The sequence below is a fragment of the Perna viridis genome, chromosome 3 (genome assembly GCF_037379345.1).
Source record: "Perna viridis isolate PV_CMFRI_1.1 ecotype Kerala chromosome 3, ASM3737934v1, whole genome shotgun sequence".
Taxonomy (NCBI): Eukaryota; Metazoa; Mollusca; class Bivalvia; order Mytilida; family Mytilidae; genus Perna; species Perna viridis.
In genome coordinates, this window is record NC_142447.1 from 39,409,146 (window position 1) to 39,426,653 (window position 17,508).

At 32.6% G+C, this 17,508-nt stretch overlaps 1 protein-coding gene across 4 annotated transcripts in view; it reads left to right on the plus strand.

The window, feature by feature from the left end:
- The window catches only part of LOC148622210 (uncharacterized), an 81,187-nt gene that overhangs the window by 36,447 nt on the left and 27,232 nt on the right, over positions 1–17,508 (plus strand). For all 4 annotated transcript variants that reach the window (XM_088571852.1, XM_088571853.1, XM_088571854.1 and 1 more), the window contains exons 22-38: positions 882–1,039; positions 1,877–1,961; positions 3,080–3,221; positions 3,532–3,607; positions 4,248–4,453; positions 4,982–5,144; positions 5,455–5,577; positions 5,929–5,986; positions 6,706–6,780; positions 9,694–9,804; positions 11,288–11,424; positions 12,079–12,144; positions 12,505–12,621; positions 13,456–14,175; positions 14,431–14,563; positions 15,388–15,582; positions 16,600–16,765. In XM_088571852.1, the coding sequence (XP_088427978.1) occupies positions 882–1,039; positions 1,877–1,961; positions 3,080–3,221; positions 3,532–3,607; positions 4,248–4,453; positions 4,982–5,144; positions 5,455–5,577; positions 5,929–5,986; positions 6,706–6,780; positions 9,694–9,804; positions 11,288–11,424; positions 12,079–12,144; positions 12,505–12,621; positions 13,456–14,175; positions 14,431–14,563; positions 15,388–15,582; positions 16,600–16,765 (2,731 nt within the window). The remainder of the gene's footprint in view (positions 1–881; positions 1,040–1,876; positions 1,962–3,079; positions 3,222–3,531; positions 3,608–4,247; positions 4,454–4,981; positions 5,145–5,454; positions 5,578–5,928; positions 5,987–6,705; positions 6,781–9,693; positions 9,805–11,287; positions 11,425–12,078; positions 12,145–12,504; positions 12,622–13,455; positions 14,176–14,430; positions 14,564–15,387; positions 15,583–16,599; positions 16,766–17,508) is intronic.

Genomic DNA, 17,508 nt, shown 5'->3' on the forward strand with positions numbered 1-17,508 from the left:
ATTTTCGAGGTCCATAATTTTTGGAAATCAGAGCCGAAGTCGTCAACAAAAGACAACATTGATCCATTTTGCATTTTTGATAACAGTTTTATGTTGAATAAACTAATAAAGTTTTATTGCTATTTAATAGTTGTTCTATCCATCAATGCCGTTTCCTTGCATTTCATAGTTTGTACGAAAAACCATGACTTGCTTCTTATTTTTCTCTCAAAACACTAATTATAACTTCTAATTATAACGTCTTCACCTGTGTGCGGTGGAGCATTAAATACAGAATTAGGGTTGTGCCAATCTGTCCTTGGGGCCATTGTCAAATAACAAAAGATCAATCTAAAACTGAAACCAGTTGTCACTAATCCTTTATTCCGCTTGATGAATTGTTTCCGGATGTCAAATATTAATACTCAAGAATGGCAAATTAAAAAATATTTTTTATAAACAGTTGAACTTGATGCCATTATTTTAGTGAAATATCTGATTTGCATACGAATAGGAAATGTAAACATTTTAGCAGAATTGTTCAATGAATCCAATACATCGCTGTATTTTAATCAATGAATGGCTTGCAAACGCAGGGAAACATAAAAAAAACCTTTTTATTTAAAAGATTAATGATGAAAGGACACGCATTTCAAGGAATTTACCGGAATCCTTTCATCTCAATGTGGTCTTCTAGGGAGAATTTTTCTTCGATTCCTAGTGCGCGTTTTACATGGAAACTAACTTTTTTCATTTATCACCCTTGCCAAGAAGGGGGTGTGCGGATTACACGGATGCGGGTAATACACGGAAGAATATGGTATTACATTTTATTGTTGCTCGATGATTACTTGTTATGTAAGTAGAAAGGAAAATTCATTATTACGTTTTATTGTTGCTAGGTGATTACCCTGGTGTGTTAGTAGAAGGGAGAATTCATTGTAAAGCCAAACCAGATGATGAGAAGTACACAGAAGCTGATAGTATTGTGTGGAAAGGACTCCGAGGAATAACCAGTGTTTTTGAGAGTGTTCTCATGAAAAATGATATTTTCTATGCAGTATGTGAAGTAGTACATTTTATACGTTTTGTATTTACAATTAAGTTAATGGGACTACTTCAGTCACACAAAAAATCTATTACTTTGACTTCACACTGTTGAGACATGACATCATCTTCATTCAGAACTCTGAAGAAGAAGACAGAGATGGGTCACACATTTGCTTCCAATGTTTTGATGGATATTTTCAAATATCTTGTCATTTATGAGAGATAGAGAAATATCCATGAAAAAGATCACAGGCGAAAATACAGATTTTGATATATAATAAATTTGTGGTGCACTTATATGATCTAATAATAGCATTTTTTTTTATGAGTACTGTCTTTGAACAATATGCCAAAACATGGGGATTAGAAAGACTGTGAAACTGATTGAAAATTTGGATCCATTTCCGGCTGACCTGGTTTATTAAAAAAAAAAATAAACTCAATTTAAGATTTTCCTCGAATACTTTCAATCAATCAAATTGCTAAAAAATTAAGATTTGAGGTAAAACTGAAGGATTAAAGAGACTTTTCTAGTTAGAATTTTTAAATGGAACCCATTTCTTGGCTGCTGAAATAATGCAATGCAGTAAGTACTCATTTGCAGTTCTATTTCAGAAGTTTCATTTTGAGAACAAAAATTAAAACATCATTGACATTCTCATTTGTAAGTACAATGTACACATTTTTTTTTACAAATGATAAGTTTCCAAAGATTGTCATTTCTCTTTTGTTTAACATAATGATAGAAATCAAAACCAGAAAAAACTAAACAAGGGGAGACAGGTCATTGTAACATGGAGTGGTTTCTTCTATTGAGAAAATAAAAGTAAGGCACTTTGTTTTATAGGGAGAATACTTCTACTACCAGGAGAAAATCAAATTCTACAGAGATGAAGCTTTAGAATGGTTTGCTGGAGTTAGGGAAAAGCCATGTAAGTCTGATTAATGAGTACTATACTGTTTTTCAAGATTTACAATAATTAGGGTCCTGCCACTGTGATTCTGATGACCTATTGTTCTCAGTCTGTCCATCAATAAAAGTCATGCCTAGGCTGTAACTTTTTTGTCTTAGTGTAGGCTTTTTATATTTGGCATGAGGGTAGATCAGCTCAAGAGGATATGTCACATACCATGGTTGATGAACTTTGACCTTGAAGTCAAATTAATGATTTTGCAATACAGGTACGAGAACACAATTAATTTTCACACAGAGTTTTTATAGCATTTTTCCAATTTAAAAAAAAATGTATCGCTTAAAATCAAATGAAATTTTGGGAGCTGAATAAACCATCTTACCTCAAACTTCCATAAAAAAAATAGAAATTTTCACCATCATTTTTCAATATTAGCTACCTCAACACAGGGACCCCCTCAAATTTGACCCAAAATGGCTTCCATAAGGCAAAAAGTTGACATTTTCTTACCTCACCAAATCACAACCTATATGTATTTTTTTTAATTTAACACATCTATTAAATTATTTCCATTACTCGTCTTTCAATTGAACCAAAAAAGATTAAAAACTTCTAAACATAAGGTTGTCTAAATAATTTTAAAAAAAATACCCTATTAAAATAAAGCAAAGGGCAGATAATTGTGATCTCATACCTACAGATACGTATCCAGGCTGTAATTTTTTGTCTTTTAGTGCGGGCTTTTGTTATCAGGCACCAGGGTAGATCAGGGTGGGATAATGTGTTGCATATTTAAGTTGATGACCTTTGATCTTGAACTTCGGTTTCATGGTCAAATTAATGATTTTGCAATACAGATTTATGTCTAGACTTTATTTAGTTGTCTTTTGATGTTAGCATTTGGTATTAGACACGAGAGTAGATCAGCTTAAATTTTCTGTATAATTTTGATCATAAAAAATGTTAATTATTCACTTTATTTAGATTAAAGGTGAGGTCCTTAGAGAATTTTATCTAATTGTTGGAAACAATACAAATCATTTAATAGATTGAAAGGAAATAAATTGACTGATGTGGGAGTTACTTAAAGATTTAGATGATACATATTGCCTTAATTTAGTTTAAAATATTTTTAGATATGTGTGACAATGTACAGAAACTGGTACCCAATCATGCTGTGTTTGAGTATGCACAGGGAACCAGGTGTTATCAGTGTGACAACTGTGGGACTAACAACATTGACTGTAAAGACAATTTGACTAATCATAGATATCGAAAGTATGATCAGATTTATTTGTGCTATTTGTTCACATGGAAAGATAATTGGGAATTTTGGACCACAGGTTGTGTTTTTTATAAAATAAAATCAATTATATTTTATTGTTTGAAAGAATAGTTATGAATGTATCTTTTAATGTCTCCTTAGATGCTATATTTTTTTTCTTTTTGGAAAAAGATTGAAAATGGAATTTACAAATAAAATTTCCAAACTTAAAAGTTGTCAAAGTTGTCGTCTCTCTTTAAACCATTGTTTTAAAAAATGGTTGTACTAAACCCTTAAATAAAGTTTCTGTTTACTTTTTTACAGTGAATGTGGATGCCAGGAATATTCAGCACTGTGTAAAACATGTGGCATGTGTAAAAATTGTGTACACACCATAGCTGTATGTATTACATTATGTATGGTTAGCATGGCGAATTAGTTTTGCAGTTGTAAACTTTTGTGATTTTGTGGCAAAAAAGCATATGAAAAATTTTGTTAATTCTAGTTCGACAGATTCTTACTAATGTACATCAATACTAAAGCTTGAGTAAATATTTCATGGAATTTATTTTGACGTTTTAGAAAGACTGCTGAAATATGCCAAAATTACATAAGCACTCTACTAAAATTACCTGCTTTATGGTATTTGATTGCTGACTCATCCATTTTCCTTTATGTATTATTCTGTTGTTCTAAATGATTTGTGGAAATTTTGGAATATTCATAAGAATCAGTATCTAAATCATAGTATTGCAGAAAGGTTAACTTAAGAGAGGGTAGAATCAGATGAAGGAAACCTTCAGAATGATATCTATCATATACATTCCTCACAGAAAAAGTGAAATGGCCAAGTACTTAAGGAAGTATAGCATAGTAAGGAAAAACCAATATAAATGTACATGTTTAAAGGTCAAATTGCCAGTTTACAAACAAAGTAGTCAGTTCAGAAACATTTTTACCCTATTGGGTGCTACCACAGTGTCTATAGATTTAATTCATGTTTACAAAGTTACTCTTGAATTTTCTACCCATATTAATAGGAAGCTGTAACAACAATACAACCAAGCTTTAGAATGCAGAGAGTGATAGAGAAGGAGAACTTGTCTGTCTCAGGGAGTAACATCAGCTTTGGTAAACCCAATCTGAAGTATACATTCCGTAATGAGATGTCATTTGAATCATTCAGTCACCTGAGCATTGTCTTACTGAGAGGAATCAATTACAAGATTGAGCTGACTAATAAGGAGTAAGAATATACTTTTATGTTAAACTTATATTGTGTTACAGTAAAACTTGTGAACCTGTAATAAACCCGAATCTTGTCTAAACTAAATGTCCTTGCTGAACCAAACAAACACTTAACTTTGAATGGGGTTTGGTGATACAGATTTCACTGTATCTGGTAATTAGTTGTTATTAGTGTTTTTTTATGTTGTCATATATATAGTACTAGTATTAGTATAGTTTTGCATGAATGGATGATTTCTTGTTTAATTCTTTTCCATGAAAATCTTTACTCTTAGTAAGGTTTAATTTTACTGCAAATACAGATTTACTGTGAAAGTATTATTTTTCATGGGGTATCAATTTTTGTGATTTTTGTGGATTTGGTGAACCACAAAATTTAGTTCCTAAGGAAAAAGAGATTTCTCATTCGTTTGTATGATAGAGCTGTCAAATCCACAAATTCAGGAATCTACAAACTGATACCATGAAAATTAGTACCAACGAATAAAAGTACTTTCACCGTAACTTTCTTTACATATACTTCTAGAGAAGGAAATCTAACAGAGAAATTGCTGTTCCATACATTAGAAGGAAAGATAGAAAGAGTCTCTATTTCATCTGGTGAAGAGAAAGTGGTGGATACCAAGAAAAATAGAGAAATGGATTGTCATTCAGGATTTACTATTGAGCTCTGCTTCAAAAGTTATGATGTAAGTTTGTTACCATTTCCTTTAAGGAGAAAGGTTAAAGGATTTTAGAATTATTTAATATTTTAATCTCACCCTTCATGTGAGAAAAGTGGATAGCTTTTAAATTTCAAACTGAAAAGCATCCTCCATTGTTTTTCTTTGGCAAATGTGAGATATCAGATGCATTAAACAATTGTATATTGAATTTTTGGGTGGGATGAGTCAAAAGGTTGCCATTTATTGTTTATTTCATTTAGTATTACAATAATTGAAAATTTATTTTTAGGCTTCAAACTTTAAGTCTGATATAATTGCATTGGTTTACCTATAGGTTTTACAGATAAAACAGAATGAGAATGTTATATTTTCTTGGGACCTGAGTGGATCATTTGTACAGGTTTCTATGATGGCATTAAATCCGGGCAATATCATGGTCTACTCCAATAATTATGTTGTAAGTATAGGATGTAAATATCAAATATAGAGAGCTGAGCTTCATAGTGAATTACGTGACATTTAAATTGTAAAAATTAATGTAGATTTTCATATAACTGTACTATATTTTTTGTTTTTGTTAATTTTCATGGATTCTATTGTGCTGGTGACTAGTATGTTTTTGGTAGAATGCATATCTTATTGAATATTGAAGAAATCACTCTTTCTTTTTTAATTTGTTCTTTTTTTTTGCAATTTTTGTTTTTGGTTTAAGCACTTGATACACTTGTTAAGGTGTGGGCGTTAACATGCATTCTTGTGCAGTTATGTATTGTAGGGGATTAGTAATTTCTTGTTGTTTTCTTAATAGGATTTTCAAGATATAACGTCTAAAGACAACCAATGTTGTGAAATGACTTTTCCTTCATGTGAGTACAGTATTCTTTATATTCAATTGTATAACCATTTCAGTTGTTTAAACAGATTTTCCCTGTAAATCATGCATCAGGTTTATACAAGTGTGAATCATTCTAGGCTCTACTGAACATAATTGCAGTACAAGTAAAGCAGAGCATTTTATTTTAAATGTAATGGAAATATAGCTCTGCATATCAATATTGTTTACATACAATACATTTAGAAAACAACTGAATAGCTATTTAAGTTTATTCTGAAGCATTGGGGATGTAGATATTTTTTTACTGCATATATAAGGAAAAAGTTCGGGAAAATTTTCCTGCCATTTTTCCACAGTACATATCAACTAAATTTGACCTATCAGTATCTTAAAAAGGCAAACTTTTCAAACACTTTGACAGTAATTTCTTGAGGTTATGAGGTATAAATACTTGGATTATGCAATAAAGGGTCTGTGTATTTTTTCTTCATGTGCCACACCTTATACACATTTTACCTTATTCTTAGATGGAGAAGTACTTAATAATGAAGAAGTACAAGAAAAATCAGTCTGCATTTGTTATATTTAATGTTGATATTTCAATCAATATTTATTTGAGTAGTTGCATATCATAAGTCTTACACTGGTTAACTGTTCTCTATCTAGGAATGCCTGTCTATTTATTGCAAAACTCACATTATCTACATTAGATTTATTTCACAAAAAGAGTTTCTAATGATTAAATTTCAGGTGTTGAAAGGAAGCTGACGGGAGAATTTAAAACAGCAATGGAGATGATATTTGCTGATGGCAAAGATTTTTCAGGTTTGATTGATGCATTTAGATTTGTTTATACTTTCTACTTCCTTTTTGATTGACTTAATTTAGTTGACAACTATTTGTCTGTCTGTCTGTCTGTTTGGAAAGCTTTGTGGGATAAAAAAGAACTGCAGAATCTTTGTTTTGATGAAATGAAGTTTTCTTTTGTGTTGATTTGGTTTCATAATTCAAATTTAAGTAATAGGGGATTATAATTGCCTTAAAATAGGCAGGTGTATCTTGTGCTTTAGTACAGCTGTTTGTTTAACCATCCTTTAAAGGGTTGCTTTGAGATACACAAGGCCATCCTACATGTACATTCATGTCCATTTTTTGTTGTTTTAAGCACACACACACTCTTTGAGTTACATGAAAAATGAGATAACGAAGTTTCTTGCATTTTTAAAGATCTCAGTACAAAAATACCAAACATTTGAATACTGTATATTTCAATATCTGTACATTTGTTTCAAGGAGTTCAAATACTCAGGAAGTGCAAGATTCAAAATTAAATTATAAACAAGAACTACTCAAAGCCAAAAATATGAAAATAGGAAGCCAAATCTAGCACTGATGAGTTCAACCATAGTATGTCATAGGAACTTAAACAGTGTAAACCCTTGTTTATTACAAGGAATGTGTTTTAGGGTTTTTAATTATGTGCTATGTCAAGTTTTCATAAATAATACATGTACCATATTCTTCTGTGTATTGCACATCCTCTTCTTAGTAAGGGAAGTCGACGAAAAAAGTTAGTTCTGTGTAAATGTGAACTGGGAAGCAAGGAAAAATCACCTACAGATGTCGTCACTCCACCGCACACAGGCGAAGAAGTTATAATTAGGACAGCATTACAGAAGTGGTCACTCCACCGCACACAGGCGAAGAAGTTATAATTAGGACAGCATTACAGAAGTGGTCACTCCACCGCACACAGGCGAAGAAGTTATAATTAGGACGGCATTACGGAAGTGGTCACTCCACCGCACAGAGGCGAAGAAGTTATAATTAGAACAGCATTACAGAAGTGGTCACTCCACTGCACACAGGCGAAGAAATATAATTAGGACAGCATTACAGATGTCGTCACTCCACCGCACACAGACAAGAAGTTATAATTAGGACAGCATTACATATGTCGTCACTCCACCGCACACAGACGAAGAAGTTATAATTAGGACGGCATTACGGAAGTGGTCACTCCACCGCACAGAGGCGAAGAAGTTATAATTAGAACAGCATTACAGAAGTGGTCACTCCACTGCACACAGGCGAAGAAGTTATAATTAGGACAGCATTACAGATGTCGTCACTCCACCGCACACAGACAAGAAGTTATAATTAGGACAGCATTACATATGTCGTCACTCCACCGCACACAGACGAAGAAGTTATAATTAGGACAGCATTACAGATGTCGTCACTCCACCGCACACAGACGAAGAAGTTATAATTAGGACGGCATTACAGAAGTGGTCACTCCACCGCACACAGACGAAGAAGTTATAATTAGGACGGCATTACAGAAGTGGTCACTCCACCGCACAGAGGCGAAGAAGTTATAATTAGGACGGCATTACGGAAGTGGTCACTCCACCGCACAGAGGCGAAGAAGTTATAATTAGGACGGCATTATGGAAGTGGTCACTCCACCGCACACAGGCAAAGAAGTTATAATTAGGACAGCATTACAGAAGTGGTCACTCCACCGCACACATGTGAAGAAGTTATAATTAGGACAGCATGTTTTGAGAGAAAAATAAGAAGCTAATCATGCAGAAGACATTGAGACAAAAAGATTCCAGATAATTCCCTGAAATACATATCCTTTCATCATGATTAATCTTTTAAATTAAATTATTTTTTTTTATGTTTCCCTGCGTTTGCAAGCGATGTATTGGATCCATACATATGAATCAGCTAAAATAGTTACATTTCCTGTTAATATGCAAATCAGGTATTTCACTAAAACATTGACTTCAAGTCTGACCGTTTATAAAAAAGATGTTTAATTTACCAAGCTTGTGTATTGATTTTTGACATCTGGTAACAGTTCATCAAGCAGGTTTAAAGGAATAGTGACAAATGTTTTCATTTGATCATTAAATGACAATGGGCCTTAGGACAGAATGGCACTCCTGTTATTGTGTATTTGACGCTATATTATAGAAGTTATAATTAGGACGGTGTGTTTTGAGAGAAAAATAAGAAGCTAGTTGTGTTTTTTTGTACAAACTATTAAATGCAAGAAAACGGTATTGATGTATAAAACAACTATTAAATAGCAGTAAAACTTTATTTGTTTATTTCACAAAAAACTGTTCTCAAAAATGCAAAATGGATCAATGTTGTTTTTTGTTGACAACTTCAATTTTGATTCCCAAAAATTATGTCTCCAGAAAAAGTCTAGAAACTCATTGTCTTAGTGTATACCACTCAACCCTCCTGGAACAAGGAAAATTTTTTTAAAAAGTGTGCAGTATGATAATAATTATAATAATAGACTTTGTTTTGAGATGGTAACAACAACTAAACTACCATGAGACCATCATGCAACACAATTGGAGACAAATTATATACACATAAGTCTGTTTACAAACATGACAAAATAGTACAAGAAAAAACAAACAAACAAACAAAACAATACTAACAAATACAGATATGTATTATTGTTATAAAATACATAGACATAGCTGTATTGGTTAATATACAAATCATTTGTCACTCAAATACTGCTTGATTTTATGTTTGAAGCAATACATGGAAGAATATGATATATGGTGTACTTAGTGGGGGTATAATTCTCAGTCTTATTGTACACCAGCAGTGGCTTCGACCCAGTAATTTATAATTACAATAATATCAATATTTATAGTATATACATTTTGTAATTAACATTTTGGATTGATTTGCTTTAAGGGGCTGCTGGCTGTATTCTACCAGACAGTGTTACAGAGACAGATTTAATTTTCCCTTCTACACAAATATTGAACAAAGCCAGAGTGGTGATGCCATTATGTTTAACTAAAAGTATGTTGTTTACTCTTATTTACTACCTATAGAATCGATGTCATATAATTAAATTCATTTACAGCAAAAAAAAAATAGCAATGGGTTGAAGGGGGCATGAAATATTATCAAATATGAAAAAGGAATGAGGGAAGTGGTAAGTTTTTTTTGTGTTTGCTCTAACTGCATCAGGACTGGTTTAATCTGCATTCAACTATGATTACATCAGGACTGGTTTTGATTGCAGTTGACTATGATTGCATCAGGACTGGCTTAACCTGCATTTGACTATGGCTGCATCAGGACTGGTTTTATCTGCAGTTGACTATGATTGCATGAGGACTGGTTTTGTCTGCAGTTGACTATGACTGCATGAGGATGGGTTTTGTCTGCAGTTGACTATGATTTCATCAGAACTGGTTTTGTCTGCAGTTGACTATGCCTTCATCAGGACTGGTTCTGTCTGCAGTTGACTATGATTGCATCAGGACTGGTTTTGTCTGTAGTTGACTGTGACTGCATCAGGACTGGTTTTGTCTTGGAGCGTTCGTTTAAATGCATGATAGGAGTGTTTGTTTAAATGCACAATACAAGCATTTGTTTAAACACACGATAGAGGCGTTCGTTTATTTTTGTACTTTGATTATTTCCTTGATTTAACTGTTATTTTTATATTTTTTGCTATTATTAATTTATATAATTTCATTAATTTTATTTTGTATTTTTTTCTGTCTTCATTATATGTCAATATTATTATTTTTCGTCGTTTGTCTATCGTGCATTTAAACGCAGGATATGAGCGTTCGTCTATCATGCATTTAAACGCATGCTAGGAGCATTTGTTCATCGTGCGTTTAAACGCACGCTGGGAGCGTTTGTTTATCGTGCGTTTGAATGCAAGATAGGAGCATTTGTTTAAACACACAATAGAAGCATTCATTTATCGTGCTTTTGGTGAGCGTTTAGCATGTGTTTGGGTGTCGTGCGTTGTAGAAACCTAATTGTCTCAAGGAGTGTATGTGTAAATGAAGTTCCTCAAAAGTCTTCTTTCTGTATGTCTGTCTATCTACCTACATAGACTGATTTTATGTATTACTTATGAGGAACAGAGGTATTTGTATTCAAACGACAACTTTTTTGGTAATGCCTTGTTATGTTGATATAAGTGAAGTCCAAACCAACTGGAATATGCTAGACTTACTGGAACAATTGTGCTGCATAAACATTTCAAACAATCACTTCCAGATTGTGTAGGTTAAAACCTACAGAACAGTTTTGAGCCATTAGTTCTATACCTCTTATGTATTTGTAGGACATTATTGATGCTTTGTTCCTATAAATGAAAGGTTTGTGGAAGCCAGATGTAATGATTTTTACCTGTGAGAACTTCACTATTTCCATTTTGGTTTTCCTTTTATTATGTGTAGGATAATGAATATACTATGTGGAATGTTATAAAAGATATAAGCTAGCTTGTATGACCATTTTGTCTGATATATTGTAGATAGATTTGTGGATGAATGGTATCTTGCTTCTCTAGCTCACATGGTCAACAGTGAGGGAATAGCAATTGAAAAAGACAATGGTGAAATAACTTCTGTTGGCATGGCCTGTAATGCCATGTTGTCTCAATATCCTAATGTAAGGAAAAAAATAACCTTTTATTGAAAATCTTCTTTCAAACTCACTTTTAACTTTGTTTAAAATTTAACACATACTGAAATTATGGCTTCTTAATTTGAAATCAAAGTTCATTTCTGAATTTTAAAATCTTAACGAGGATAGCATCATGAAAACCTAGGCTAGGCCCAATGACATGATATCTATTCCAAAATGATGATCAAAATTTGGACTTACACTGAAACTATTACAAAGTAGAATATTTGAATGGAACTAAGTACATTTATTGTTTTGATGAAGCTAGACTTCTGGTAGGGGGGTATAACACATTGTGTTTTGATGAAGCTAGACTTCTGGTAGGGGGTATAACACATTTTGTTTTGATGAAGCTAGACTTCTGGTAAGGGTAAAACATGTGTTATACCCTTTAGAAATGTTTTGTCATTTGTTTAAGTTTGGTCTGTTAATTATTTAAATGAACTATCTCTGTATTGAAAAACAAATATTTACTTAACTCAGCAGACAATACTCTAATAAGTAGTGGGTACAATGTCTTTTTTTTAATTGGCATGTGGATGTTTTCCTTTCATACCAAATATGAATAAAATTCAGTTTTGATATGGTAAAAGTTTTGGAAGAACCTTATCAAACATAAGGTTATATTTTCTTTTCCAGATCAATTTACCAGACAGGTTTGAAAGGTATTTAAAGGATGCTAATGGCAAAATTGAAGAAAAATTGGTAAGGATTTAATTTTATATTATATTGACGTTGAAGCACATTATGATCTTATGAAAATTAAAGTGAAAGTTAGTCAAAAACATTGGCAATGTGTTTTCAGTTGAATACTCCTGTATTTCTGTTGTTGAACAGTGAATGTTTTTTGTGTATCAGAAGTTACCACTTACCATTTGATGATGTTTAATTTAGTATTTAAAAAAAAAGATATTGGATAATAATATTCATGGGTACATTAAATGTTTTAACATTTTCACAGCAGTTTAAATGTTTTTACATCAGGCATTATCTAAAAATTCTGTCAGGGAATAAGTTGCATTGCTTTCCTGAAGTAGAACTATAAAATATTATTTCCAATTTCAGGTTGAGAGAGGTATGCAAGAGATTTTAAGGCTTCTGAGTATGGACTTAATCTTAGAACTTGGTTTAAACTATACCCTTCAAACACAGCTACCAGCTCAGATAAGAAGAACTTTTATGGTAGGTCTTTTGGTGATTAACATTGATGGAAGTAATAAGATTTTCTTTTGAAAACCTTTATCAATTATGAGGCTTGAAGTTTAAAGTATGCTGCTATTCAGAACTATCTACTAGCAATGTATTCTTAAATAACATTTGAATAATTTATTGGTTAAGGATGCATACTTGTATACTCGGCGTCACATAAATAACATACTGTTAAAATTTGAATAAAAATATTTTCTACGACTTTATTGACACCTACCGTCGTTTAAATTGTCTTTAATAACTTGCTCATTCGTTTAGCCAAACGGCTTCACCCTAAACAAGTCGCTTATTAGCTTAAATCATGCGTAACAAATCCTTACGGGAAAATCCCATACTAATATCCGCCATGTTGGTTTCGACGGGACGATTTGTTTACAAACGAAGTTCGTAAGTTCCCGTCGAACTCCAGTGACAATCGTCTGCTTGATCAACTTCTCGGTATTGTACGTTGTTAAACCATTTAAACGTAAACAACATCTCCTAGCAACTTGATCACTGTAAACATGGCCGACTTTTTACAATGTAAATATTGGCACCGAGAATTGAAATCTGACAGGAATTTAATGATTCAATGTTTAGGGAGAAGCCGTTTGGCTAAACGAATGAGCAAGTCATTTAAGACAATTTAAACGACGAGAGGTGTCAATAAAGTCGTAGAAAATATTTTTATTCAAATTTTAACAGTATGTTATTTATGTGACGCCGAGTATAGTTCATTAAAAAAAGAGAAATTACAATAGTGTATTACAACTTAATAATCAATAACCCTTGAATGAGAATTGAAATGTTTATTTTCTTCTGGAATAGGATGCAACCAAGACAATTGTATCAGATCCTGAAAAATCAGCCTTATATCCCACTGAAAGTATTGCTATGGAGGGTAAAATATTGTTCTTGTGTGAAGGTCACAAAGCTACATTCCAGTCAAGGGTAGACTTTACAGAACTTTCCCCTTCCCTGTTTAGTGGATACACTAAATTCATCAGAGACATCAAAGTTGTCAAAACATCCATTGTTACTATACCTGATGAGGTATTCAGGGTAATGCCACATTTAGTTAGATGTGAGCTGTACGAGAATCTCATTGAGAAGTTGCCAGACACAATTGGTGAGTGTAAGCTGCTACAGAAATTAGACATTGCTGACAACAATCTCACTGATTTACCCATGAGTCTTGTCAACTGCAAACAACTGTCAAGAATTGATATGAGTAGAAATGTCATGAACGAAGTACCAAAGGTTATCACCAAGCTTACATGGCTGAAACGTCTCCTTATGAACAACATGTTACTGACCAGCTTACCAGAGGACATAGGTGACTTGGAATCATTAGAAATGTTATATGCTATTGGTAACTGCTTCACTAAGTTACCAAAGAGTATTGGTAAACTGAAGAATCTTCACGATTTATCATTGTCTGGTGTTCCATGGGTAGACATCAAAGAAGGACAACACTGTACTAAACAATTGTTTGAAGAGTTCCTGACTAATTCCAGGATAGCCCACTGGCTTGATGCCAATAATGAGGTATGCGCTGCCTTATTTCTTGTTTTTTTGTAATTCATGCTAAATACAAGTGAACAAAGAAAGGTACTTTAATTTTTTCTTCATTATTACTCAATATCATTATACTAAACTTGTTCTGCTTATAGAAAAAGAACTTATTTTCAAGTATGGTATGTTTTCCTATGTTTAATGTTCAACTTTTGAGTCTTATGCATATACTGCATGTACTAGACTGTACTAGACTATACTCATTTGTTTTTTTTCTTTTTTTTTCAGGACAAAATGAAGCTGTTTAATCAGTTTGATTTAGATGCTAACAATGTTTTGGACAATAAAGAAATGGGAAATGTTAATGCTACACTATTCAATATCTTCCCTAGGTTTGGATACAAGGGAATTGAACCTCCAGGTATGTAACTTTATACCATAATTTCTAATATGATGTCCTTTAAAGGCTTTGAGACCACAACTGTGGTTGATTTTTGATTGCTATATGAGAAGTACCTGACTTATTGGGCATGGCTTTGTGTGTATAAATGAATGCCCACCTTAAATCATGTAAACAAACACATGGAACATTTTGATGTGTATCAGCTGTTTTCATTGCTGACACTCTGGGTAAATAATGTGGCATAAATGACCAGCCCTTGGTAAAACAATGATAAAATGGAGTTTCCCTGATTTATTTTTTAGTTTAATCTGTACTACTTGTATATCAAGCTGAAATGAAACTGCTCTAGAAGTTATGTATTTTAAGAGTTTTAATGTCTTTTTATCAAACTTGAATATAAGACAATATGAATTTAAATCTGTCATGAAAATTCAAAATGATAAACACAAGTGTTTGAAATGGTGTCAGTACATGTTGTATACCATATTGCAGTTGATACTTTATTATGTGTCCCAAAAAAAAAAAAAAAAAACCACCTTAAGACTATGTTAAAATTATATTTCACCCCTTATTTAACAATGTAGAATTATACTTCAATCCATACAGTAATTACCTTGTCCATCATTTTGTCTTTTTGTCTGTCTGTCTGTGCCCCCACAATAAATTTTTTACACTTTTTCTCAGCTTGATAGGGCTTGCAAAGATTTGTGTGGTATCATTAGCATGGCATGGCATGGAAACCTCTTGTTATATTTGGTGTTAAAATAGAGCACGAAGTTTAAAATGACATTAATCAGTTTGTATCTAGTTCTTTGCACATTTTTTACTTGTATTTCCTGTAGATGATGACTCTCCTAGTGGATTTCCAGAAGAGATTCTAGAACTGAAGCAACTGAGATATCTCAATCTACAGTATCATGGAATCGTACACATACCTGAGAGTATAGAGAAAATGTCAAGTCTGGAAACATTAGTTATATCTCATAACCCAAATCTATTATCCGTGGCATCCAAGTGTGGCTTACTGCCTTTGAAAAGTAAGCATTTAAAGATTATATTTCTTAGATTATACTAATCTGTACACCAGTATCTAGGTTTTGAATAATCTTTTCAATGCAGACAAGAAGGCTTTATAACTTATTCTTCCATGATATATCATATTCAGCCTTTTTAGCACCCTTGAACTATTACACTGATGATTGCAACTTAGTTCAATAATATTTAAAATGATAGAACTCATAAGTAAGTGCTTCTAAGATTTTTAAAATATTTTTTGAGAGATAGTTGAACTAACTTTCTTTTTAGCTCACCTTGCTGAAGGCCATGTGAGCTATTGCCATCACTTGGCATCAGTTGTCTTTGTTAACAAGATTTAAAAACTCTTCTCCTCTGACACTATTTGACCAATTGGAACCAAACTGGGTATGAATGTTCCTTGGGGTATTCTGCATAGAGCTTATGTTGGGATTTTTGATCCGTAAAAAAAAATGGCTGAAGTTACCAATAAGAGAACATGGGGATCAGACAGAAGTTTTTGGCTTTGCACATATCTCAAAAGCTGTTTGGTTTAGCCAAATTCTGACATGGGGGTAAAAGTGTTCAGCATGATGAAATCTGTCTCTGGTCAAATTTGTGTTTATGTGCTAAGGCATGTTTGAGTCATTGCCCTGTTTTCAATGTTTTTTTTGCTTTTTTAATGTTATTTCTTTCAAAATTATTCTCTGTACTAACAGACTAATTTGAACTAAACTTGCTATGTATGTTCCTTAGGGTATTGTGCATATAATTGATGTGGGGATTTTTGATCCCCTTAGGTTTGAGAGTTAGGAATTTTTATCCACCAAAAAATATGGCTGCTTTTACAGAAACAGAATGTTGCTTATCGAACCAGGTGAGCGATTCAGGCTCTATAGAGCCTTTAGTTTAAAAAAAACTTACGAAAACGTCAAGAAAAGTGAATTTGATTTTAGTATTTTCAACTTTCAAGTACATTTCAAACAAAAACATGTATAAGTGTTGCAACTCATAATAAAATTCATATTCTTACATTTAAGGATTAGACATTACTAATTGTCCATTACTGAAGACACCACCCAAAGAGATTCGTGATAGAGGGTTTAGAACAGTTAAGGCATATCTACGTAGATTGACTACTGGATCTGTTGACTGTCAGAGGACTAAACTTATGTTTGTTGGACTTGGAGGGGCTGGCAAAACAAGGTACTGTCTATAAGAAAGATTTTTGATGATACACCAGTCTTTTGACAGATGTCTTATGGTATACTGTCAAAAATACTATGAAGGCAAAATAGTTTTTTTTATAAAAGTTTTGTCTTTTATTTCCAATTAGGGAAAATTTCACTTGTCTTTTATTTCCAATTAGGGAAAATTTCACCTTTAATATCTACTGAATAAAAATCCTTTTTGGAATGGATTTTACCAAAGACCTTCTATAGTTTTATTTTATTCCCTTTGTGCTACAAAACGTATTGGTTCTATACTTATTAAGTAGCACTCCAGATAAGAATCCTGCAAAATGTGATTCATGTTTGGAAAGCCTACTTATGCATTGTGTTTGATATTTTGTTTAAAATTATTATAGAACACAGATATTTAACATGTGGCTTTTCGTATAACCCTTGTTCTTAGGAGATAAAAATTGTATAGGATGTACTGTAGAATTCAAAACTAAGGGCAATAACTCTACAAATGACATTGAAACATAATAGAAACTGTTGGATTTTCAATGTGGATTATCTCCTAAGAGCAGAGAGATTTGAATGAATAATTATATGTTTCATCATATAGACCTATAAAGCAGCTTAGTAACAAAAATAAAAATGTGAAGGCTTTTTTAGGGTGTACATGTATCACATATTACTCAGTTTACATGATTCTTACAAAGACTACTACTGAAATAACAGATACAAAATATGTTTTAATGGAAGAAAGTTCCCTTTCTA